This window comes from Marmota flaviventris, chromosome 13 (genome assembly GCF_047511675.1).
Source record: "Marmota flaviventris isolate mMarFla1 chromosome 13, mMarFla1.hap1, whole genome shotgun sequence".
Lineage (NCBI taxonomy): Eukaryota > Metazoa > Chordata > Mammalia > Rodentia > Sciuridae > Marmota > Marmota flaviventris.
Genome location: NC_092510.1, coordinates 101,793,472 through 101,819,150, shown reverse-complemented (window position 1 = coordinate 101,819,150; position 25,679 = coordinate 101,793,472). Strand labels below are relative to the sequence as shown.

Genomic DNA, 25,679 nt, shown 5'->3' with positions numbered 1-25,679 from the left:
GTGGTGGTGGAACTCCAAGAACTGGAGCCTGGGAAGGAAGGAGGGTCATGGCTGCAGAGGCCACCACACTAGCCCAGGTATCAGCACTGGGCCTAGATGCTCAGATGAATTTCTGAACCACCCCCTTACAGATGTGGCCTCCTGGCCTCAGGAAAGGACCTGAGCCACCCAGGTCACGCATGAATGGGAGGCATGGGAAGGGAGAGCCAGGCCCCAGGGAGGAGAGGGGTCCTGCCCTACTGCTGGGGGTTTCTGTCAGTGGGAGGTCAAGGATGGCATCAGGGTTGTTGGTGTTTGGACAGCAGCCTTGACATCCTGGCTGGTCAGAGTGGCCTACCCTGTGCCCTTTGCCTTTTACCCAAGCCCTAGGAGGGTAAGACCAGGTTCAGGACCTATTTGTTTTAGCTTTGGGGGAATGGCACTGGTGTTTCTTAAAGTGCTATGACAGCCTGTCCTAATGACTATAAAGAGCCCTGAGAGTCCCTTCTACAGCAGGAACTGGGTAGGCGCCAAGCAGGTTGGGATAGAGGTATGTACTTCTGCAAGGCATTACATCAGGCTGGGGCACCAGGGATGATGGTTCTAAGTGACTTGCCTAGGGTCCCTTTTTCCTAACTCTCCTGCTTCCAGGATGTTCTCCTTCCACTCTGCAAACTAAAAAGGCAAAGCCCCCCTCACCGGCCTCCCCCTTGCACACAGTGCCTCCCACCTCGCTGAGAAGCTCCAGAGCTCCCAGCACAGGGAGGAAGGGCTTGGAGTTTTCTCCACAGAAGGGTTTTCAAGGCCTGAGGCTTTAGAGTCTCAGCTCTCCTGCACACTGGCTCTGTGATCTGGGGTAAGTCCCTTCACCAGCTTGAGCCTCCATTTCCTTACCTGCAAGCCTGGGACAGAACGCCTCGCCTGCCTCTGGATGCGTGGGAGAGCACCGCTCAGTGCGCTAGCGAGCTTCAGTATGGTGAAGATCTATTTCCTTGGCCAAACTCCTGCTCAACCTGAACCAAACTCAGTGACCCCAAGGGCGTGGGGTGGGTCCTGCCCCCACCAGGAAACGCGAACCCTGCAGGTGGCAGGCAGAGGGCCTCGAGGGAAAGCTTTTGTTTTTGACGTTTTGTATTAGGGTCTGACATACGCAACATGCACCTTCAGGTACAGCTGGATAAAAGCTGACTTACATATATGCCCGAGTAATCTTCACCCAGAACAAGTTTCGAAACATGTCGGTGAACTGAGCCTTTCAAAACTCGGAGAAGGAGCTAGCGGTCCTTGTTTTCATCTCTGTGGCCCTGTCCCGGAATCTTAGGCTGAGACTTCTCTCGCGCCTGTCTCTCGGTGGAGAGATAGGGAAACTGAGGCTCAAGAAAGAGAAGGTCCCCGGACAGAGCCAGACCCTCCCGTGCTCCTCCCCAGCCGAGGACTTGGCGCCCTTTCCGCCGCCAGCGAACTCGGGTCGGGAGCCCCCGCCCCGCCGCCGGGACTTTGCCCGCGCAGCGCGCCGGGTGGAGGCGAGGGCGCGGCCGAGCGCGGCTCCTCCCCCGCAGGCCCGCCCGCCCGCGCGCCCCCGCCGGGCTAATTAGGCGCGCGGTTTGTTTACAAACACGGGCTGCCGGCAGGTGCGCGCCGGCCGCCTGAGCGCGGCTGGGGTTCGAGGGCAGCCCTTGCGGGCCCTGGGGCGGGGCGGGGCCGCGGGGGCTGCTGCGCTCCCGCCTTTTCCACGCCTCCCTGGGGCGCCTGGAAATCCGCCCACGGGCACACGTCCTCTGCGCGCGGACTGGAGGGCGGCGAGGGCCCGCGCGGGGGAGGCCGCAGAGGGTCCCTGTGCCGCCGCCAGGTCGGGGCGGGCGGGCACCGAGCCCCACCCCCGCGCGCCCCCCGGGCCGGGCCCGCTCGCGGCCGGGTCGGCGGGGCGGGCGGGGGCGCGCGGGGCGGGGCGGCGCCGGCGGGGCCGGGACATGTAGTCCGCGCGCCTCGGCCTCCCCTGGGCGGCCCCGGCGCGGGCCCGGGCGCGGACTACGACTCCCGCCAGGCGCCGCGGCGCAGCGCATGAGCCCTGCTCGGCTCCGGCGCGTCTATTATGCTGCCGGGGCCGGCGAGCCAAAGAGGAGCCGGCCGCGCGGGCCGGGAGGGGACGGCTCCGGAGCCGCCGAGGCCAAGTACGCCTTTTTCTTGATTCCTTGCGCGCGCGGGGCGGCGGGCGGCGCGGACGGCGGCGGCGGACCAGGCTAGGCAGCGCGGCCCCGAGCGCCCCGCTCAGGCCGTTGGCGCGTCCGGGGAGCCCGGCGCCCGGGGCCGCCGCCGCCTTTGTGCGCGGCCACGAAGCAACAAAGCGCGGCGGCCGCCCGGGGTCGCGGCGGAGGCGCGGGTCCCGCTCCCCTCCGCCCTGCGCCGCGCGGCTCCGGCCGCCTCTGCCCGGGGCTCGGGGGCGTCGCCGCGGCCGAGGCGCGCATCCTGGACTTGGCACGGCCCGCGCGCCCCGCGCCAGCCCGGCCTCCGCGCGCCCTCCCTCGCGGAAGGGATTTTTTTCCCTTTCCTCTGCCCGCCATCTTCGGAAGGGGGGAACCCGGGCGGACGCGCCGGGGGAAGGTGTGTGCGGCTGCTCGGGCCGCAGCAGTGCGCTCCGGCACCAGTTCGCCCGTGCCCGACTGGGGACCTTAGTGGCCAGGGCGGGGGGCCGGGCCTGGTCTCTGCGCGGCCGCCCAGAGGAGCGGCGGCCAGGCCTTGGGGGCGACCTCCTCTCAGAGTTGTGGGCCCGGAGTCGACTTCGCTCCCCTACCAGTTGCTGGATTACTTTAGCCAGGCCAGGAGAAGACCGAGTTCCCGTTGTGAAATCAGCCTGAAGAGCTCTTAATCCGGCCCAGGTCGAGTTGGATCGGGAGGGGTGGGGGCGCTTCCCTCCTTCCTACTTGGGGTGGGCACCGGCGTGGCAACACGGTGCAAGCCCATCTGCGGAGTAGTGCGCACCAAACCTTCTCCTACGAGGGCTTTGAAGGCTCCCTGTGAATAAAGCTGGGGGCCTGGGGACGTCCTTTCTCCCCCGCTTGCGGTGTCCGGGGCAGAGCCGCAGTGAGGGCCAGGGGCAGCGCTCTTGGTTCGCCAGGACCCACTTGAAGCGGACCAGTGGTCCACCGTGACTTCCCGCTGTTGTGCCCAATCCCGAAGTGTGTGCGGTCCAGAATTTTGGTTGAGATTCTGCTCAGAAATGCACAGTTGGTGTCCCCCGCCCCTCTAAGTTAAACTTATTGACTGCAGAAGTTAATGGTAGTGGGGGGGGGGCATGCATTTCTAGACCCGCCAACAGGGCTGGACGCCTGGAGAAACCTAAGCTAGGGAGGGTTCTCTTTGTGCCCTGCTCTCCTCCCAGGAGGAGGTAAGTTTCCTTCCCTTGCTGTTTCAGACCTTTTCTTACTCTTTCCTTTACTATGGAAATTCTTCCTGAGTCTATGCCGCGTTAGCATTTTGAGTGAGTTTTTTTTTTACTGACATTGCTGGGGGTCTAGGAAAGGGCGGGCCTCAGGTTAGGGACCTTCTAGGTGTGGGGGCAGGCTGCCTTTCTTCCCCAGGGGCCCCAGTGAGGCTTTTCATTTACAAATAAAGGTCTGTTTGCCTTATGTCGGGCCTTGATGTGTGCTGGTGGTTACTGATCAGGAGAGATAAGGCACAGCCCAGACGGTGTCAGGAGGTAGGGGCATTTTTGACCTTCCTGGTAACGGCAGGGCACTGAGTGTCTGCAGAGACAGTCCAAGCAGCTGCAGAGATCTGGTGCTTGCCCTGTCACTGAGAAGTTCAGGGAGGAGGGATTTGAAAAGCTTTCTTAGGGTGGACAGTAAGCACCATTTTGACTTTTGGTTTTAGAAAGTAGAGTGATTGCTTTGGAAGTGAGATTTGAATAGAGGACAGATTTGTAAAACTTCTCCCTTGCTAGACTCCAGGCAGTCTTCCACAGAAAGTGAAAGTGGGGGAGTGTCTCAAGGGAAGGCCAAGGCCCCTTGGCAGGGGCTCCTGCCTGCCTGAAGTCCTGTGTCCTGGGCCTCCCAGGGTTGCCTTGTCTTTCTCCTGGTTTACTGTGGCAGAGCTCTCCTGGAGGGCTGGGGGCCCAGACGCTTCCAAGCGGAGTGATTGGTACAGGATGGTCAGGCCATCAGGTACATTTGCCCTGGGGATATGTCAGGAACCAGTCGCCCTCCCCAAGTCCCTGCAGCTGGGGGAGCTTGCCTTGACTGCTCTGAAAGTCTTGATTTTGGAAACCATGAAGGTATTTGGCTCAGTGGTGAGGCTGATCAGCAGTGGGGCCCTCTTGCCCTCTGGACTGGTTATTGGTATAGGCAGACTTCTCATACCTGCAGAGGAAGCCAGTATCTAGTTGTGTCTGATCCTTGCTTCAAATGAGAAACTGTGGCAGCCAGCAGCATTCCATCCCCTAAGAAAGTCTCTGGGTTTTGTGGGGTTCTGCTGACCTGGGTGAGCCTGGGGCTCTGCCCCTTGCTGGAGCACAGGAGATCAGGCCACTGCTGCCACACGTAGGTCCCCATGGCTGGAGCATATATCCTCAGCATTCTCTTTTCTGTGAAACCCAAGCAGCCGAGGAGTCCTTGTGCTCTGCTGCCTGGGGTGGTGGGGCTCTTATCAAAGGAAGCATCCCGTTTGGATCATGTATGTGTTGGTGGCTTTGAGTGTGAGTCTTTCAGCCAGTTCAGGTCTGAATTCACATTGGAGCTGGGAGCCCCCCCCCCCCCCCCGTGTGTGTGTGTGTGTGTGTGTGTGTGTGTGTGTAGCTGTTGGCTGTCTCTGGCCAGTGTCTGTCTCATGAGGGATTCAGTTCTTAGGTACTTCCTCTGCAGGACCCTGTAGCCTGGAATTGGAGGTGCATTTTGGAGAAGGTTCTCCTTTCCTCAGAAGCCTCAAAGTCCTGCAGAATCCGCAGAAGCTAATGAGCTATTGGGAGGGCACTTCAGCTTCTTGGGACGTGTCATACGGGTGCAGTAACATCTAGGTGTCCCTGGTCAGGTGTCTCCTAGTGTGTTTGGAAGTTGGGCATGACAATGAATGTCTCAGGCATCTCCATATCCATTGGATTCCCAGGGTGATCTGCAGAGGAGGGACCTGTGGAATTGGAATCTGGGGCAGAGGGGACCTCCATGTCACAAGGAGCTTGGAGTCTGTCGCTGGGAGCTCTGGGTCCTGGGGGCAGAATGTCCTCAGCTTTTTCACAAGGACTGAGAGAGGTCTGGTGTGTACGTTTCTACCTGCAACGCCCACCTGCACATGAAGGCTGCTGCCCTCATGGTGGTCACTGTGTGTCTCTGGTGGCACTGCAGAAGGAAGAGGAGTGAGCTGGGCAATGCAGTGGGTTCCCTTCCTGGACAGTGCTGCCTGACCATCTGGGGCAGATCTAGGGGATATAGTGTGGCATGCAAAGGGTCCGGGCCTGGTTGTCTTCCAGTCAGGAGCTGGGTGCTGCCTGGCCCCAAGATGCTCACCACTTACTTGCGCCACATGACGGGGCCCTTGATGGTGCCCGCCCCACACTAGGGTGGGTGTGGACCACTGTGACTTCGGGAGCTGCGGACTTAAAATGAGGCATGTACCTTTGCTGGGCTCTGAGTTCTAGCTCCGCCTCAGTTTGGCCTGCACCCTGTCTTGAGGGGTGGCTAGACTGAGGGCAGGGCAGGCTGGCTGCCCCTGAGTATCAGGGCAGGGCAAGGTGGCAGTCCTGAGCTCCTGGCCCTCCTACCACTGTTGTTCTTCTTGTTCCCAAGTCCTCCCAGCCTGTGACTTCAGTCTGCCTCACTTCCCATCTGTTAAATGGGATGGTGGAGCTGGCTCCTTCTTAGGGCCATTGCCCAGGGCCAGCAGGCGGGGAGGGCTGGGGTGGGGGTTGCTCTGGAGCAAACAGCTGGTGTGCATGGCACCTCCCCTGCTCTGGCCAGCTCCTGCATCAGGTGCTGGTGGGAAGGTGTTCAGGTCAGTGGTTCTGAGCTGAGGGCGGGCAGCATGGGATCTCCCGGCAGTCCTGGCCGCTGATCTTGCTGGAGGCGGTTGAGGGGCAGGTTAGAGAGGCAGGGCCTGGCACCCAACCAGGCAGGGTCCTTTCCTAGCTTTTTTTTCCTGTATGAGTGGGGCTCTTCAGGCCACCCTAGAGGGGAGCAATTATAGTGATTATTCTTTGATCCCACAGACCAGGGTGCTGGGTAGACTCCAGCCGGCTCCAGAAAGTGCTGAGTGAGGGGAGTGTTGGTCCATCTGAGCCTTGGTGCTCACCACGCCACTGCAGTGTTGCTGGGCCACCTGACTGGGGACAGTACCCCCTTCCCTCTCCAGGGCGAGTGTCTTCCTCTGTGTCCTTCTGGGGAGAATATCCTTCTGGGCTGTGGCTCTGTGGTCACCCCCACCCATGCAGGGGCCCTTGAGTGCAGCAGGTGGCCGGGTGCATGGCCACTGAGCTCTCCAGAGGGACGGGCCAGGGCCTGGCCTGCTGGGCCCCTGGCCAGGAGTCCTGGTTTCTCAGCAAGAGTGTGAAGGGACTCAAGTGTAAGGTGTCCGCCTGTCCTTGCTGTTGTGGCTATGGTGGGGGGTCAGGGTCTGTGTTGAGGTGGACGTCCCTGCAGCAAAGGAACCTTCAAAGGCTGGCTCCCAGGTGGGCTGCTGTGGCCTGAGGAAAAAACCTGGATCCAGAAAGTGGGGGGGTGGTTGGAGGAGAAGCAGGGACCGCAGCTGCTGCCTGGGGAGCGCCTGCATGCCTGGCCGTGGGACAGCCCCGTGGGTCCAGTGGAGCAGGGCACATAGGATGGGGCCAGGGCTGCCAGACAGGGCTGGGCAGCTGTTGCAAGGCAGGTGTGATGTGGACCCGACAAGCATGGGGCGCTGGCCAGGGGCGCCTAGACAGCAAGGGCCCTGCGCCTCTTACATGGGAGAGTCTGTCCTGGACAGGGAGGCCCCGCCCATGCTGACTGCCCGCCCTGGGGCCGCCTGGAGGCCCCTGGCCCTGGTTCCTGCCCTGGCTTGTGGAAGCAGTTGGCTCCGTCTGTCACTGAAGCTGGCCCTCCCTTATGGATCCAGTTTCCCGCAGCCTGAGGGCTGGCCCCAGGGTGGCCGCTCCAGGGGCACTCATTCTGTCTGCCAGGGCAGAAGGCAGCAGTGCCTGTAGCATGGCTGTGGAATTCCCCGGAGGTGGCATGGGCCTGGCGTCCTGGCTGGGTCGGCCTCACCCTTTGGCTCTCCCCACCCTGAGCCCCCCCTTCCTCACCTGGAACCCCGTGGGTGCCACACTAGGATGGAGCAGCATCGGCCACTCGGAGTACAGGAGGCCATCAGTATGGGGTCCCCAGGACTGGCCCAGGGGTGTGGGAGATACTGTGACAGGAGTCCTCAGGAGAATGATGACCCCAGGTAGATGGAGAGAGCGGGCCACCCTCCCATTGGAGGAGCTGGCCTCCTTGAAGGCTGTTTTGTGGCCAGTGGGGACAGTGGATCTGAGCAATAGGGGAGACCAGGGCCACTGAGATCCAGAGGAACCACCCCGCCCAGCTTCCTTCCCACTCTGCTGCCCATGAGCCCGCCTTTCTGGAGCTCTGCTGCCCTCTGGGGTGTGTGCGCCCTTGGAGTGGCTGGGGACACGTGCCCCTCCTCTGCACCCATTGTCACATCCACCTGTTCCTGAACACGCCCGGGGCTGTGTCTCTGCAGATCCTCCAGTGCCCCAGGTGGGAGCCCCATGAGCATGCCCCCTGCCTGGCCCTGTAGGGTCCCTGCTCCCCAACCCCCACATGGCTCCTGCAGCCTTCCCATCTGTCTGCTGAAACACCCCAAAAGGGTCCCTGCTCTGGGGCCAGGCGAGGCTAGAGATGCCACCTGCTGTCCTCCAGCTGGCCCAGCCAGGGCCAGGGAGGTGCCCTCCATGTTGGGTGAGTGGACATTGTCCTTGCCTTGAAGCTGGGCTGTGGTGCTGGCCCTCAGTACCTGCTGCCCAGCAGTGTCCAGCTCCAAGAGGGGATCCTGAGCTTACGGCAGGCAGTGTGGCAGGAGGAGGCCAGTGGGACTTACTACTGAGTTTTCGAGGGGTCTTCCATGGGGTGATCCCTGCTCCCGCTCCATCTGTCCAGGCCCTGAAACAGCACTGGCCTCCTAGCTTTGCCGCTGGCCCTCTGCGAGCTCAGGGGGGCTGAATTTCTGCTCGAGGTTCAGTCTTCAGCTCCTTTGGAGGAGGAAGGCAGAGCCTGGGCGTGGGGGCCCCACCCTTGCTGCTGCCTCCTGTGGCGTCCTGGCCCTGGGCCTCCGTGGTGCCCTCTGACCTGGGCTTTCTCTTGTGTTGGAGGACTTGCGGTCTGTCTGTTTCCGCTCTGTGGTTTCAGATCCTCTGTCAAGGCTTTGCCTCTTGCGGACTTTCACCCACACTTGCGCAGTCCCCGTCGGCCCTGGTGGGAGCACCTGGGGGCCCTTACTATGGACTGCAGGGGAGGCCTGGGAGAGATGGGCCTCAGGAAGGGCCCCAGAGCCTCAGTTTCCCACTCTGAGATGGGGTCCACCCCTGCTTCGCCATGCCTGGCCAGAGCGGGCATACCTCATCTGCTTCTGGGCCCTGGTCTGCAAGGACCGCGGAGGATGGGAGGGCTGCTGCTCCTGGTGGTACTGTTGGCGGGTACAGAGCCAGGGCTGCATGGAGGGCACGGCGCACCCAGCCCCTCTACGGGGTAGGTTTAGGCCATGTCAGGAAGGCTGGCATCCAGCCCTGCCACCACAGTCCCAGCTGGACCCTCTGCACCCCCAGGAGAAGGGGCATTTACCTAGAAGACCAGACCTCCCCCTGCTGCCCATTCCCCAGCCGGCAGGTGGAATACAGGGGATAGTGGGCCTCAAGTGTGCCACTTGTGTCTGGGGTTCCTTTGGCGCCCTCTCCAGCACACCTCTGGCCATGCCACATAAGTCCCTCTCATTGGCTCCAGCTGCTTGCAGGGAGCAAGGTCATGGTCCCCAGGTCACCTAGTGGGGTGCAGGAAACTGAGCACGTGTGCCAGGCAGGGGCAAGGAGAAGGCGCATCATCTTTCACAGGGTGCAGACCAGGATGTAGAGGATGCTCAGCCTCCAGAGCAGGGGAGCTCATGGCCTGTCCTGCTTTGTCCAGACCCTGCTTGTTTTTAGCCCCCATCATGCAGCAAATCCCAGACACATCCCACTCACACACCTTCCACCATGAGTCTCTGAAAGGGCCTTTGAAAAACCAAAACCTTACAGGTGGCTGTGGCCCGTGTCTGTAATCCCAACAACTCGGGACTGAGGCAGGAGGATCGCAAGTTCTAGGCCAGCCTCACAAGTAAGTTAGGCCCTAAGCAACAGGGTGAGACTCTGGTCTCAAAAAAATAAAAAGCACTAGGGATGTGGCTCTGTGGTCAAGGCCCCCTGGGTTCAATCCCTGGTATTAAAGAAAATCATAACCTCAATACCTTCACCTGAATCTATCAGCACCAGTTCCAAAAGATGGTCAGGTACTTGGTCAGCATTGGGGTCACTTCCTTGGCTCGCTCTCCAACAAGCATTTCTAGCAAATTAGCACCAGACTCAGGCTCCAGAAGCCCACATGCTTCCCCGCATCACCCCTGGCCCTGGGCTCCAGGCCTGCTCTTGGTCACACTGGCCTGGTTTGTGGACTGTACAATGGAGCCTGCCAGCCACCTGCCCTCACTCCCTCCCAGGGATTCCCGGCTCTTCATAGAAGCCAGCCCCAGCCACGGTGGCCTTCCTTGCCACTAGGTCACTCTCTTGTAGGTCCCAAAGCTCTGGGATGAAGTTTTCCCCCATAATTGTTCTGCAGTAGAACTTGTCCCCTCAGCAGAGGGAAGGCTGACCTTAGAGTGTTTGTTTTCCTGCTGAGGACTGTCTGGGATGGGAGGTGACCTCGGGCCTGGGGGAGGTGTGCGTACAGGAGGGACACCCCTGCCCCATGGAATGCAGACCTGGCTGGTCAGGCTGAGGAGAGGCAAGCCAGCCAGGGCTTGGGCTGGGAGGGGGCAAGGGGTGAGGGCTGTCCTGGTCCACTGAGTGCAATTCTGACCTTCCTGTTTCCAGAGCTGGCTTGGGGCCAGCATGCCAAAAGTCTGTGGGGTGTCAGATAGGACCCCAGATGTCACTTTGGTAGGCTTCATGGGACCCCTGGGGTGACTGGGGACACATCCCCTGTGCCCATGGGCACATCCAGCTCTAGCATTTGCCAGGTGGCTCCTTGCCCCCCAAACGTCCCTTCCTCATAGGTGGGGAGCTGTGGCCTTGGGGCTCCCTGCCTGCCTGGAGAGCTCTTGGGGTGACGGCCAGGAGCTGAGAGCTTTTAGGGTCAGGGGGCCTGACTCTGGGTCCCAAATGGCGAGCTAGCTCTGTTGGAGATGTGCTGCTCACTCGGCCAGCGGCCCACCCTCTGTCCACCCAACCTGGGGCTTGGCATGGCCTGGTGACCACACCTTCCTGGACGGCCTGGTGTCCTGCTCGTCCCCTTGCTGTGGTTCTCCAGCTCTGCAGTGACCTCATTCCAGGAGCACAGGAGGGAGAGACACAGGGCCTGGGCCCGATGCCCATCCTGCATGCTCCACGGTCTGTCTGGTGGGTCACAGTTGTGACGCGCAGCTCCGTTGTGAACACGTGTGCCTGGTCTGGGCAAGGGGGCTACTGGCGTATCCCCTCACGTCCTTGGTATTTCCGTCAGTCCTCCTACTGGGCCCTGCCTGCAGGCCCAGCCCACGGGGCACTGGTGACTCAGAGCCAAGGAGGCGCCCCAGCAGGGCTGAAGGTCCTGCCTGGGTGCCCTGTGCCCACCTTACCACTGCCCAGCCTGGCCTCGCAATGTGCCGTCCCAGGGTCTGTCTCAGGTCATTTCTTTCTGGAAGCCTTCTGGCCCCCGGCCTGCTGGGCAGTGGCTTGGGCCACAGGGTGATGGCGCCCCTCAAGGCTTTGCTGCCCCCAGGTTGTCCTGGCAGTTTCTGGGCCTCCCTCATTCTTGTGGGTTCAGCGCTGGTGTGGCGTGGTGTGGCGTGGCATGGTATGGCATAGCACAGCGTGTGCCGACGCCTGGTTCACGCAGCTCTGGTCTGGTGGAGGGTGGTGAGGTGGCAGGATGGCAGAGTGAGCCAGGACTCTACTGGCTGTTGGTGGCTTTCCCCAGACCTGCCACTCTTCCAGGCTCAGCTTGAGGTGTGCCTGGAAGAGCAGGTGCTGCCTGGGGCTTTTGGGAACCACCAGGACCCCGTCCCAGAGCCCCTTCCCACCTCCCCTCCCCCTCCCCTGGAGGCTGGGCTCCCTGAGCTCTCTGGTTGGGTATGTTCCCCAGCCCATGTCCTGCTGTCCCTCGCCCATCTCTACCAGGCGCCTTGGAGTGAAGGACGCCTTGGAGTGGAAGGGCCTTGGACCCCTTCCAGGCACATGTGTCCCCTGTGTCTCGGGTCCTGGGGTCCACACACTGGCTGCACAGGGAGCAGGCTTCCCGTCACTGGGAGGCAACTGGGGTGCAGCGCAGCCTCCTGTCCTGGGGCTGGGCCTCCTGTGGCAGTCCTAGCTGCCCGAAGGCCACAGCCTCGGCTCCACATCCAGGGGATTCCAGAAGTTTCCGAGAGGCCTGGGAAAAGTGAGGACTAGCATGGCTGCAGCAGCTACATGTCCCAAAGCCCTGTCACTTTGGGCCCTGCTGGCCAGTGTGGTGTCAGGGGAGGCCCAGAGGGTTTTGAACAGTGGGTGCCTGGACCTGGCTTCTGGTGAGCAGGTCTTGACCAGAGTGCTGCTGCTAAGCAGAAATGCCCTGGTAGGCTGGGGGTAGGAGGAGCCCCCGAGGGTGACCCAGGCTTGTGCCTAGCCGCTGTCTCAGGTCATTTCTTTCTGGAAGCTTCCTGGAGGTGAGGACACAGCCTTGTGGTGATTGGCCCATACTGGTGGGGCTGCCTTCCCCACTGAGCCACCGCCGGGGCAGGTGCCCAGTTGGCCAGATGTAGGACCTTGAGGCGCCCCAGAATGGCGCCCTGGGAGCTGCTGTGCAGCACAGCTCCTGATGGCCAGGGGCCCTTCTCTGAAGAGGGACAAGCAGGGTGGGGGCCTGGTGGGCAAGGAGTGGCTGGACTGGGAAGGAGCAGACGTTCTGTTAACGACCAGCGTTCTGGGGGCAGAGCCCTGGTTTGTGGCCCTTGCCAACTGTGGTGCAAATACGCCCGCTGTGGCATTGGACGGGGCCAGCAGGACATCAGCCGGCTCCCAGCCCATCTTCACTCTGGAGAGACTTGCCAGTGGCTGTCTGGCATCCAGTAGAATCTGGCTCCTCTCCAACATGGGCATTACCTGGAAAACCTAGAGGGCAGGGGTGCAGCGCCAGCCCTGGCCTGGAGTGAAGGGCACACAGTGAAGCTGCCCAGCTTCCTGCTCCGGAGAGTGAGGGTGGGTGCGGGTGCCCAGCACATGCTGCCAGGGCTCTTGCTTTCCCCACGGTTCCCGCTGTCCCAGCCATTGGTAGGGCTGCCAGGGCCTCGGCTCTGGTAGGGCCAGTGTTCCCAGCAGCTCCAGCCCGGCCTGGGGCGGCTCCCCAGCCCCTTGTTTGCCCTGAGGAACAGAGGAGGCGGACTGCAGGGTCGGAGCCGCCTCCCTCGCTGTCCTGATTGGCCGAGGGCCAGGCCGTGTCACAGCCAGCCGCCATCACAAACCCCAGAGCCGTTCTCCTGGTTACGTTAGAACTCGCCCCGCACCACTCTTGTAGTAGACACCTGTCGGTCACTGCTGATCCCGCCGGCCCTGGCTCTCCTGGGGCTGCGTTATAGTTCTCTGCACTTTCTCTGCTTGTGGATTGTCCTTAAAATCTTGCCACAGCCAAGAAAAGTGCAAGGTTTGGGGAAAGCAAATCAGCCCTGGCAAGTGGTGGTTTGGTGGGCGGCGAGCCAAGTGGCTTCGTCCTCGGCACACCCGTCTTTAGCCGTGTTCCCACCTGCAAGCAGGTGGCCTGTGCTGTCTTACCCCACCATCCGGCACTCCTCCTCCCGCAGGTTGACAGACAGTGGCTGGAGAGGCCCTCTGTACAGGTGACAGCTACATATCAGGGCAGGTGGGAAGGCCAATGGCCTTGCTGGGACCAGGCGGTGTCTTCATTGAGGTGGCAGAGGTGGGGACTCTGGGGTGACGGGTTTCTGTCCTTGGTCCCCTGCAGGTGTTGCCTGGTTGGGCCCAGAAATGGGATGCCAAGCCTCTTCAGGGAGCACAGAAGGCGCAGGGGCCTTTTGGAGCTGCAGCCGTGACGGCAAGTGAGCCAGCTGCTGGAGGATGTCCACAACCACCACGGCCGCCCCCGCGGGGATCCCGGCGGCTCCGGGCCCTGTGAACCCACCCCCGCCCGAGGTCTCCAACCCCAGCAAGCCCGGCCGCAAGACCAACCAGCTGCAGTACATGCAGAACGTGGTGGTGAAGACGCTCTGGAAGCATCAGTTTGCCTGGCCCTTCTACCAGCCCGTGGACGCAATCAAACTCAATCTGCCTGTGAGTAGCCCTGCGCCCGAAGGCCGTCTGCCCACCCTGGGCTCCCAGCCTTGCCCCTGTGTCTTGGCCAGGTGATGCTGGAGATGTGGCAGGTGCTGTTAAGCCGAGGACAACCTGTGCCTCCAGTAGCCCACAGCCCCAGGGTAATGGCCTGTGACCCCCAGTAGGAAGGAGCAGCAGGGCTACGGGCTTATGGGAGAGTGGGCGGTCAGTCTTGGGTGCAGGAGTTGGGGAGCAGGCAGGAGGTGCCGACATTGTTGGGGCTCAGGAGCAGATCTGTGCAACTGAGGCCTGACCTGGGGCCGTGTGCATGTCCGCCCGTCACACCCACTTGTCTTCCGATGTCAGCTGCACACCAAGACCTGAACTCTAGGCGATGGTGCCCCCAGCATCTGTTCAGTATTGGTCTGGACCCAAATAGAGAAACCCTGAGAATTGCGAGGAGAATCCCCTGCCCTGTACTTGGTGGTCTGGATTCTTGGCCCAGCTTGGCCCCTGGCCACTGGTGGGTTTAGAATGCCTAGAATGGGCCAGGCACAGTGGTGCACGCCTGTAATCCCAGCAGCTCAGGATCCCAAATTCAAAGCCAGCCTCAGCAGCTCAATGAGGCCTCGTCTCTAAATAAAATATAAAAAAAGGTCTGGGATGTGGCTCAATGGTTAAGCAATCCTGGGTTCAATCCCGGATACTGAAAAAAAAAAGTTACCTGGATGGGGCTTGGCCCCTTCTGTAGCACGTAGATCAGCTCAGGGTCTGCAATAGCTCCAGGTAGGAGTTTTGGACTGGCTGTAGATGGTCTCAGACCCAGTGCTCACCTGCCCCCAGGTGGCCCAGCTCTAGCACCCAGCCCGAGGACCTCATTATGACCCCTTGCTACACTTGGGAAGTGAGAAAGTAGTCATGCAGAATTTCTTGTGATACCTCTGAAAATCTCTTTTCTAGGATTATCATAAAATAATAAAAAACCCGATGGATATGGGGACTATTAAGAAGAGACTAGAAAATAATTATTACTGGAGCGCAAGTGAATGTATGCAGGACTTCAACACCATGTTTACAAATTGTTATATTTACAACAAGGTAAGAAGACACCAAGTGTGGCTCCAGATGCTGGTTTGGGCCCAGGATGGCCTAGTCCCTGGGTGGCCTTGGCTGGGTTGGCCCCAAGGGCTGGTTCCCCATAAGCCAGGGGACTGTGGAGGTGCTCAGGCTCGGAGCACAGCCGGCCCTGGCCACCCGCAGCCTTGACCTCCTTACCTGGGCCTAGACATCTTACCCCAGCGACCCTCAGAGCAGTGCAGCCTGAGCTTGACCCGCCTGGCGGCTGCCCGGACAGCAGGGAGCACTCCTGCTGAGCAGAGCTGCCGGCCGAGTGGTTTCAGGGAGGGGCCGTTTAGGGAAGTTGCCTGGGGTCCTGGTTTTGTGGCGGTTTTTTGGTTTTATTTTTTGGGGGTACCAGGGATTGAATAGAGGGGCACTTGATCACTGAGCCACATCCCCAGCCCTGTTTCATATTTTATTTAGAGACGAGGTCTCACTGAGTTGCTTAGTATCTTGCTTTTGCCGAGGCTGGCTTTGAACTCACGATCCTCCTGCTTTAGCCTCCCGAGCTGTTGGGATTATAGGCGTGGGTCACTGTGCCTGGCTTGTTTTTTTTTTTTTTTTTTTTTTTAGTACATACCTTAAGTAGAGGTGAAGGGTACTGGGCTGTTTGCGGCTCTTTGTCCCCATGGGATGGGATGAAGGCTACAATTTTGTTGTTTTTCTTTTTGGTTGTGTTGTGGATGGAATCCAGGCCTCGGGCATGCTGGGCATGCTGGGCAAGCACTCTGCCCCATGATACCCCCATGGCGGCTGTTTCTTATTTATTTTTTTGAGATACTGGGGATTGAACTCAGGGCTGCTCTACCACTGGGTCACAACCCCAGCCTTTTAAAATTTTTTATCCCGAGGCAGGGTCTGCTGAGGCTGACCTAAAGCTTTTCACTTTCCTGCCTTAGCCTCCCTGAGCCACGGGGGTTGTGGGTGCATGCCACCGCACCTGGGTGGCTCTGGGAGTTTCCACACTGAAATATGTTTGTCGAGTGTCCTCTCCACCAGGTCTCTTAACAGATTCTACATAAAGGCTTCCTTGAGCCACAACCCACAGTGTTTTTTGCAGGATCATGCTCCTTTCCCAGCAAGTGACCCGGGCTCTCTGTCTTTAGCCCACAGATGACATAGTGCTAATGGCCCAAGCCTTAGAGAAAATTTTTCTGCAGAAAGTGGCCCAGATGCCCCAAGAGGAAGTTGAGTTATTACCCCCTGCTCCAAAGGGCAAAGGCCGGAAGCCGGCTGCGGGGACCCAGAGTGCAGGTAAAGGGGAGGGGGATGGGGGATGTTCTGTCCATGGCGCACAGGTAGATGGGCTGGGGTGCCAGGCCTGTGGCCCTCGGCCATTTCCCTGTCCACTGGGTGGGATGGGTGGGATGAGCCTGCAGGCGCCAGTTTGTGCTGGAGAGGTGGCTAGCCTGGGGGCAAGGAGGACATTGACATTTTTGCTGGCACGTGTCCCTGTTCTCCCCTTCCAAATCTTTCTCTGCTGTCTAATTGGTGACCCGAGCGTCACTGTCATCTGTCTTGCTCCTTGTTGGGGAGCCTGGTGGTAGAGTAGCACAAGCGCTGGGGTTGGGCTGACCAGGCGGGTTATGGAGGAGAGGAGCCAGGTAGAGGAAGACGGCCATGCAGCTGCCTGCACGGCTGGTTACCGATGATGGCCAAGTTCTGTCCCAGGTCCCTTGACCGCACAGCTGGTTCTTGGTGCCAGGCCGCGGGGCTTCTCTTGGTCTCCTCCCTCAGCCTCCTCTGGTTTCTGGCCAGGGGTGCTGCTGTCACAGTGAGCACTCAGCCAAGGTGAGCCAGCCCAGCTTCTGCCCCAAGGTGCAGGACTGGGCTCTTGGCCAGGTCGGGCTCTGCTCTCACAGCCGGCCCCGGATGCACTCTGCTAGAAGGCATGGTCCTGGGTGCTTCTGGAGATGCAGCAGAAGCCTCCTGTGCTGAGTTTCTGTCCTTGTCTTGAAGGTACGCAGCAAGTGGCGGCCGTGTCCTCAGTCTCCCCAGCGACCCCCTTCCAGAATGTGCCCCCCACTGTCTCCCAGACGCCTGTCATTGCTGCCACCCCCGTACCAACCATCACTGCGAATGTCACATCAGTCCCTGTTCCCCCCGCTGCTGCACCGCCTCCTCCCACGACGCCCATCGTCCCTGTGGTCCCTCCCACGCCGCCTGTTGTCAAGGTGAGCATCTGGGGCCTGAGGTGGTCGTCGTGAGGTGGCTGGGGCCGACCTGTTGGGCTCCTGCAGTGGGCAGGTCCAGGGTGGGAGGGGAGCTCTGCGCCTCCCGGGGCTATTGGCTGTTTGGAGATGTTCTCTCTGCACAGACGAGGAGACCGAGGCTCAGGGGCTGGAGGTCACACGGCTGGTGAGGGCCGGGCTGGACTTGAACCCCAGCTTCTCTGGCCAGGCAGCCCTGGCCTTACGGCCCATTGGTCAAGGTGGGAAGGTGTGGGAGAGCAGCATGGGGGGCAGTCCCTCTCCTGCTCATGCCTGGGGAGAGCGGTGGCCAGTGAGTGGCACTGCTGGGTGTTGAGGGCCTCCGTCCATCCTGCTTGCTGGGAGCTCTTCACCATGGGCACCGCCCCTTCCTGGCTAGGCCTGGCTCTCCCGCAGGACGCGGCTCACGAGGCCCATGCAGCCACTGACACGTGTTGTCTTCTTCGATTTGATCCTCACAGCTACCCTCTGGGGCAGACAGTAGTCCCCCCTCTTACAGATGAGGAAGCGGGCGTCAGGGTTTAATGGCTCTCCCAAGGTAAAACGCCACCCCCGTCGCTTTCCCCTCCCCGTGGCCTTCACTGCCTGCACTTCTGGGTGGCGCCTGGCCAGGCCACTTCCCATAGCGCGGGGCTGTTTTGGAGCATGTCCCGTTTGCCAGAGCCAGATGAGCCTGTCCCCCTCCCCGGGGCCCTCTGGGGCACGCGCTTTGTGCTTGGCATCCTGTGGGTGCCTGTTAACTGTCTGTGGAAGCCGGCTCATGCCCCCGTCAGCCTGAGGGCAGCAGCTTAGCTGGGCATCGATGTGGGCCACTCTGACAGCAGACCCCTGGGCAGCTGGCAGCCCGCTGGGGAGCTGTGGCTCCCTTTGGCTTCTCCTCCCACCTCATCTGAGCTGACGGCTCCACCAAGCTGGTCTCGGAGCACGTCGAGCCCTGCCCCTGACTCACCCGTGATGCCCGGGGCCCTCTGCCCCTGCAGGCTGCGGGAGAGACCCTCGCACCTGGGCTGCGTGAGTGTCAGAGCTGCTTGTGATGGAGGCCCTGTGTGCTGCCACCGGCTCTGCTTCAGGCCTGGCCACACAGCACTCTGCTGCATCAGGCTCCTGGCCTAGAACAGCCAATGGTGGCTGCCCATGCCTCTGGACAGTCCAGATGTGCCAACCCCACAGTTCCTGGAGTCCCTTGTCCTCAAACCTGCTGTGGCTGCTTCACGTCCCCTGGTCGGGCTGCCCCTGTCTAGCCCAGAATGCTCCTGCCGCCCCCCTCATCCTGCTCCAACCACTGTGTCTGTTCTTGAAGCCCAGCTCGGGGTCCCCTTCTGGCGCTCTCTGTTGGTCTTTAAAAGCAGGGAGACCCCCATTGTGCAGCCCCTGGTGCTGGGCCTGGGCTGAGGTGGGCCTCAGGTGTTGGGTGGGTGGTGTGTGGCTCCTCATGCCACCCAGGGTGGTAGTGAGCGAGCCCACCTGGACGGCGGGGCCCTCAGGACCCAGGGAGAGAGGTGAGGCCCTCAGGTCTGGCAAGGGCAGGCTTCAGAGTCCTAGCCTCACCACTGCCAGCTGTGTGACCATGGCCAGCAGCTGGCCACTCTGAGCCTCGGTGTCCTCGGTAGGGAGTTCGCAGCGAGACTGCGTGAGGTCTGCGCTCCAGAAGTGTGTGCCTCGAGACACGTGCCCACGCCAGGGCCTTACCTTGGGTGCTCACTGGTCGCTTTGCTCTCACAGAAAAAGGGCGTGAAGCGGAAAGCAGACACAACCACGCCCACCACGGCGGCTATCACCGCCAGCCGCAGTGAGTCGCCCCCGCCGCTGGCAGATCCCAAGCAGGCCAAGGTGGTGGCCCGGCGCGAGAGTGGGGGTCGCCCCATCAAGCCACCCAAGAAGGACCTGGAGGATGGCGAGGTGCCTCAGCACGCGGGCAAGAAGGGCAAGCTGTCCGAGCACCTGCGGCACTGCGACAGCATCCTCAGAGAGATGCTGTCCAAGAAGCACGCGGCCTACGCCTGGCCCTTCTACAAGCCAGTGGACGCCGAGGCGCTGGAGCTGCATGACTACCACGACATCATCAAGCACCCCATGGACCTCAGCACCGTCAAGGTGGGCGGGGTGCCCCGCCAGCTGTCCCACGCCTGTGGCTGCCTGTCCCTCGGGCAGGGAGGCCTTCACGATGGCCCACCTTGTGGCAGGCACGACTTAGAGCTGCCGGTGCTGCCCTCGAGCCCCAGGTCTAGGTCCTTAGCAGGCACCAGAGCTGGGTGGCCACCGCTGGAGGTGAACCCAAGTTCCCGTCCCCAGACAGGGTCTCTCCAGACCCTGCCTTTTGCTGGGCTTGTGTGTCTTCTGCCAGGTGGAGCCAGGCGGGTCTCAGCCGAGTGGGCCTCAGTGGGCCATGACGTAGAGAGAGGGTGCAGCCTGGGCTGGGCCGAGGTCCCCACAGTGCTCTGCCCTCCTGGGCAGGGCAGCTCTGACAGGCGTGGCCCACCTCTTGGGCCCTGGAACGATTCCTATGTGCGGGTAGTGGTCCTGTCCGTTGTTGGCATTTCGTCTGCGGAGGCTGATTTAGCCCTCAGCCTCCGTTCGCAGTAATGACAGCCCAGGGCAGGTCCGGTGAGGACATCCTGCCCGGTGGGCAGTGGATGTCTGGAAGGCCTGTGTTCACTTGGATAAAGTGCCCTGGGTGTGACACTGAGGGCAGAGCCTCAGCCCAGAGGTGTCAGGAGCCTCCGCTCGCTGTGGCTGGGCCCCTGTGTCTGCACAGGCTGCAGTGGCAGCTTCCGGAGTGAGGCTGGGGGTCTGGCATGTGGGCTGCATCAAGACCTGACCTGCTGTGCTGGTTCAGAGGGGCTGGTTTGCTCTTCTCCAGAGTAAAGTCATTTTGCAAGCTTGGTCCACTTTGAAGTCACAGCATGCTTTGGGCCTCCCGGGCCCCTCACGCTGGGCAGAGCAGGGTTGCCTAGATGCACTGTCCACAGCTGAGCCCAGCTTCACCACCACTGCCGTGTCCTTCACGAGCAGGTTGTAATAGAAAAGAGCACAAGGCAGCCACAGCTCTTAACATCACCTGACAGTAACAGGCCATGCCCCACACCACAGGGGCGTGTCCCCGACCACAGGGGTTGTACCCGGTTGGCCCCGGGTTCCGAAAGTAGAGCTCTGGGCGTGTCTCATCCTGGCACTGTTGAAATTGGACGTCAGGTTTTTCCCCCGATATCAGAAGGTTTTCTGGTTTCCCATGTCCCCAGACAGTCCTCTGTAGAGGGTGCGTGACCCAGAGGCACGGGGTGGCTCCTGGAGGAGGCTGCTCTGACCCCTGGGAGTTGGTGCCCAGCCATTCCATCTCACTGGCACCTGGACTGACAGCCTCCTGGGCCACCCCTTGTCTGCTCTCCCCTCAAGGCCCCGAGTTCTGGCCTCCACAATCAGTTTGTCCTCCATGGTGACCTTGAGATGTCCCCTTGTGGGTGGTCCCATTCCTGTCTTCCCCTGCCCAGCTGCCCCTCCCCAGATTTGTGCCTCCAGCCTCACCCACCGGGGCCCTCCAGGCCTAGGCCACAGGGGCTCTGTGGCTCCCTGCTGGCCCCAGGCTCCCTGGAGGGGGCATGACTGCCTTTGGGCTCTGAGATGCTGCTTCTGTAAGCCACAACCTGGGTGACAGTGACCAAATCCCCGTGAAAAAGATGCGATGTTTTGTTCTGTAGCTGAGCAGGCTTCTTGTGGTCGGCAGGGTGGAACCTCACAGGAGAGCCTTCTGTGTGGGGTGCTGACTGCTACATGGAGTCAGGAACTCCGGACAAGGGAGGGTTGGGTGGTGGTGAGGACCGCGACTCCTGGCAGAGTGCCTCTTCCAGCCAGGGACTCTGTCTCCACATTCCACTTGCCCTTCTAAGCCATCGAGTCCCTTCCCCTCCCTCCCTGTGGGCGCCCACACCTGAAGTTCCAGAGAGCTGGGGTGTCCTGGCTGGTGCTGCGTTGGGCTTGTGTGACCCTGAGTCCATCCTGCAGGGTCTGCTTGGGAGTGCGTGCTCGCCAGACCCTGCTCACTCATGCCTACTGCTTGTGTGTTGCAGAGGAAGATGGACAGCCGCGAGTACCCAGACGCACAGGGCTTCGCCGCCGACGTCCGGTTAATGTTCTCAAATTGTTATAAGTACAACCCTCCAGACCATGAGGTGGTGGCCATGGCCAGGAAGCTCCAGGTAACCTGAGGCTGGGCATAGGAGCAGTTAGAGCTGACTTGGCACTGGGGGCACCCGGACCCCAGATACAGGATGGGCACCCAGGAGGGACACAAGTGTCTCAGAGATACCGAGCTAGGAAGTCTTGGGGGAGCATCATTCAAAACCCATTTTCCATGGGTGCTGGCTTGAGGCTGGCTTGAGGCAGGCTTGGAGCCTGGTGTTCAGATGCTGTGGTAGACAGGCTAGCCTCCACCTCCAGGAGCCGCGGGCTGCTGGGGACATGGCCAGCGAGCAAGCAGTGACTTCATGGCTGCAGGATCTTGTGCCCACCTGCAGGCCTCGCAGGGTGTTGCTGTCGGAGGGCCTGTCCCTCCAGGGCTGACTGGGGTGCAGCTCTCCTGCTCCTGAGGCTCAATCGTCAGGCCAGGGCCACCTTACTGTACCTCCCCTGGCGGCAGCCACAGCACTGGATTGAGCATGGGAGCTGCAGACCGCCTGCCGGGGGGGCGGGGGGGGCGGGGGGCTCAGCCTCTGCCAGGAGCATGTGCCTGGGCCTCGCCCTGAGGCCTGTGCCTGGGCCGGACCTGCCCTGTTTACCTCCCAGGCTCCGCTGCAGGTTGTTTGCCGTTTTAAAGAACAGTCCCAGTTGTGTGCACATATGGACCTGTGACAGTGAATCCCATTGTACACGATCATAATGCAGCAGTAAAAAGTATGGAAAAAAATAAAGAAGAGTTTCAAGTTTATATGATCAACAGCCCTTTTGGTGGGGAAAACAAATCATGGCTGATATTTGTACAGAACGTCCTGAGAGCCGTTCTGACTCCCTGGCTTAGGCCCATCCTGGCGCCCCGTGGGGGAGCTCCAGGTGGCGTCCTGGGTTACGCTGCCAGCAAGCTGTTTGGGCCCTCTGTGCGGTGGCCCGGTGAGGCCCTTCCCCACAGGGCTGTGCCTGCTGGAGCACAGGGCAGAGCCACCCCAGAGGTCCCTGTAGACCCCAGAACTGTGCCGAGACCCTGCTCACTCTTTTGGACCCCGAGGCTCTGCCAGACACTGCTCCTTACCAGGGACGCTTCTGGGCTACAGCCAGCTGTGCTTGTGCTCAGCAGAGGCTGCAGCTCTGCCGCTGTCTCCCGAATCGGGCTGTCAGCAGCCCAGCCCCGGAAGCTGAGGGTCTTCCCAGCTGCACCTGCTTAGTGTTTGCTGGAGGGGGCTGTTCAGTCAGGCCATGGGTTGGAGCCCAGCACCTTTAACAAGCTGCCCGCCTGGAATGGCCTCCAAGGCTGGTTGTCTCCCCAGCCAGGGCTCTGAGGGCAGCCTACTCTGGGGACGGCTCCCCCGAAGAGAAGGTCTGGGAGGCAGAATTCAGAATGGGCTGCTGAGGAAGCAAGACCCAGCCTGGTGGGGCCATCTTGTGTGAGCCAGCCTGGGGCAGTGTGCACTCGGCAGGGGGCTCTCACTTCACTGTGGGACACCGATCTGGGTGGCGCCCTTCACCACAAGGGGCTTGCAAGGGCCTAGGTCCTCTTGTAGGAGCTACTGAGGAGCTTTCCAAAGCTTCCCCCACCTTTTTTTCTTCTGCAGTGCTGGGCCTAGCATGTGCTCTACCACACGCCACGGCCTGCCCTCAAAGCCAAGTTTGAAAGGACAAGGTTCTTGCTCTTGAGTCAGTTTTTGGAGCTAATCGTTAGGAGACAAGGCCCTGCACTGACACCAGGGGAAGGTGACAGGGGCAGGAGGCCCCAGATCCCTGTGACTAGAGGGCCTCAGGCAGGGTTCAAGGAAGGCACTCTCCCTGGTCCACAGTGGGTTAGCTTGGCGGTTCTGGGACCTGACCACAGAGCCTTGCAGATTTATTTAACCAGGAGAGCTGTGTGCCCCACTCTGGAAGGCTGGCTCTGGCTCTGCTCCCAGGCCTACATTCAGAAACCACCTGGGAAGGAGGGCGGTGAGCTGGGAGCTAACGCAGCACTCCAGGCAAGCAGACCCTGACCCTCATCCCAAGCCACCAGGCAGCTGTGTGTGTCCAGGGGGGCCTCCAGAATGGTGGCCATGGCGAGGGACTGCCTCTGGGTGCCAGATACTCAAGGTGGCCCCTGCTCTTTCCCAGGACGTGTTTGAGATGAGGTTTGCCAAGATGCCAGATGAGCCGGTGGAGGCACCAGCACTGCCCACACCCACGGCCCCCGTGGTCAGCAAGGGCACCGAGAGCAGCCGCAGCAGCGAGGAGAGCTCTTCCGACTCGGGCAGTTCTGACTCGGAGGAGGAGCGAGCCACGAGGCTGGCAGAGCTGCAGGAGCAGGTGAGACCGCCCTGCGCCCACTGTGGGCTCAGGCCTGTCTGCCCAGGGTCTGCTGCAGTCATAGCTTCCCGTCCCACCCACTGGGCATCCATCAGTGCAGCCCAGTGGTCCTTCAGTGGGCTTTGCTGGAAGACTTGGTTGGGGGGGCCAGGCGCCTTCCACGTGTGCGCAGCTAGAGCCTGACCACAAGAGCACGTGGCATTGCATGGGCACATGTGCCCTGGACATTCTCGGAGACGTGATGGGCCTTGGGGTGGGGTCTCTGGCTCTGAGCAGAAAGGTTGCTGCCCCTGAGTGTCTGGCCAGCTCTGCCCTCCTTCCCCTCCCAGCCCTGCCTCCCCTGCCCTGCACAGCCAGCCCTGGGGGCGTCGCGTCAGAGGGAACACTGGCTGTGAGCACAGGGCTGCTCCCCAGAACTGGGCTGGACATTTGATTTGGCATGAAGAGAGGCCATGGGATAGGCCATCTGCTCACCTGCAGGGCGTGGACCTGGTGCCCCTCTTCCCTGGCTTAGAGGAGGCTGCTGACATGAGGGTGCAGCTCACAGCTCTGCGGGCTGCAGGGTGGCTACAGGGAATGTAAGCTGGCCTCCAGGTGCTGCCCCTCCTGCATGTCTCCTGCATGAGTGGTCTTGCTCAGGCACTTTTGCCTCCAGCATCATTCTCACCTGAAGGCAGTAATAGTCTCTGGGTGTGCTGGCACACACCAGTGATCCCAGCCACTCGGGAGCCCGAGGCAGGAGGACGGCAAGTCCCAGGCCAGCCTGGGCAACTCAGACCCTGCCTTAAAATAAAGAATAGCAAGGTGGGCTTGGGTGTCGCCCAGTGGCAGAGCACCCTGGGGTTCGATCCCTAGTACCACACTCACCCACACAAAATGAAAACAGGTAGCAATAACACCAGCTGCTGTTGCTGAGGACTCTTGCATCCCGCCTGCTCTGGGCAATGGTGCCCCGTGCCCTGTAGGTGAAGAAATGGCCTCAGAGTGGTGGTGACAGCCAGCAGCCTCCTGGAGCCAGGAAGAGGGTCCGAACAGCTTCCTGCCCTGCCTGGCTGTCCCCGGTGCACAGCCAGCCTGTGCCCAGGGCCTGCAGAGAGCCCTACTCAGCCGCCCACTCTCTTCCAGCTGAAGGCCGTGCATGAGCAGCTGGCCGCCCTGTCTCAGGCCCCCGTGAACAAACCAAAGAAGAAAAAGGAGAAGAAGGAGAAGGAGAAAAAGAAGAAGGACAAGGACAGGGAGAAGGAGAAGCACAAGGCCAAGCCCGAGGAGGAGAAGAAGGCCAAGGGCATCCCGCCGGCCAAGCAGGCTCCGCAGAAGAAGGCCCCCGCCAAGAAGGCCAGCAGCACCACGGCCGGCAGGTGGGCCCTGCGGCCCGGGGGTGGGGGGCGCGGGGGGCAGGGGCTTGGGCTCTGCTGCCTGGGAATGCACGCAGGGTTCCTGGACAGCCAGACCTGCCAGAGGGCCCTCAGCTCTGGAATGCGTCCACCTCCACCTGTCAAGAACCTGGGGCCTTTTCCTGATCTGGGCTAGGGGTCTTTTCTGGGGATCTTGTGTTCTCGGATTCTGGCCCACCCGGTAGGGCAGGGGTCGGTGTGATGGGTGGTGCCTCAGCACCCAGCCTTCTGATGAGCTCTTGCCGTGGCCGCCCTGAGGAGCTGCAGGATGCTTGCCCTGTGGCGGGAGTGGGGGGTGGGCAACCCCTGCTGGGCAGCACCTGGAGGCCAGCAGGTGTGTTCCTTTGGGAGTGAGGGCAGAATTGTCCTGCTGAGGAAGCTGAGAAGGGGGTTGGGCCGAGAGCAAGGACTGAAGTGGCCAGACCCTGGCACCTCACTGGAGCTGGTTGTGGGTGAGGGCAGCAGCTGGTGTAGCAGTTGCCAGCTGTTGGGAGTCCGAGCGGCAGGCCTTGGTGTGGATGCAGGGCTGTGGATCCCGGGGTCAGGCTTTGGTGGCTGGGGGGAGATGGAGCTGGTGAGTGGGAGAGTCTGGGGGGTGCTTTCCTATCTCCAACTTCCCCTCCTGCCGCAGTCTGGCTGGGCACAAATCACCGAGCCGCCACAAAGCACTTGTGTGTTCAAACAGGAGACTTTATTGCCTGAACTCCAACAGCACTCCACGCACACTCCCTGGAAACTCCCCGAATGCCACCCACACGGCCCCTCTCCCTTACACCACACCAACCGGAACTCCCTCCACCGGAACTTCACCAACCAACACGAACTCCCCAGGAAATCCCCGCAAGAACTCCAAAGTAGCGGGCTCCAGAGTCGGTCAGCAGGGGTCTGTGTACAGTTGAATCAATCCAGCAGCATCTTAATGGCTCGCCTCTTAACCATTACTTCTGGCAAAATGCCAGGGGCCATTCCGACTGGCTGTGGCTCTCAACACCCTCCCTCCCTCCCTCCCTCCTT

At 61.1% G+C, this 25,679-nt stretch overlaps 1 protein-coding gene across 3 annotated transcripts in view; it reads left to right on the top strand.

Annotated features, from left to right (window-relative positions):
• The first annotated feature begins 2,063 nt into the window (after positions 1-2,063).
• Positions 2,064-25,679, top strand: part of Brd3 (bromodomain containing 3) — a 30,528-nt gene continuing 6,912 nt past the window's right edge. Inside the window, exons 1-9 of one of the 3 annotated variants that reach the window (XM_071601132.1) lie at positions 2,064-2,150; positions 13,158-13,483; positions 14,426-14,563; positions 15,691-15,838; positions 16,544-16,758; positions 18,517-18,888; positions 20,859-20,987; positions 23,080-23,271; positions 24,397-24,629. In XM_071601132.1, coding sequence (XP_071457233.1) covers positions 13,271-13,483; positions 14,426-14,563; positions 15,691-15,838; positions 16,544-16,758; positions 18,517-18,888; positions 20,859-20,987; positions 23,080-23,271; positions 24,397-24,629 — 1,640 coding nt within the window. In that variant the 5' untranslated portion in view covers positions 2,064-2,150; positions 13,158-13,270. Of the gene's footprint in view, positions 2,151-2,561; positions 2,581-2,641; positions 2,856-13,157; positions 13,484-14,425; positions 14,564-15,690; positions 15,839-16,543; positions 16,759-18,516; positions 18,889-20,858; positions 20,988-23,079; positions 23,272-24,396; positions 24,630-25,679 lie in introns of those variants that run through there. The other 2 variants (XM_071601133.1, XM_027942169.2) reach the window with 2 other exon arrangements.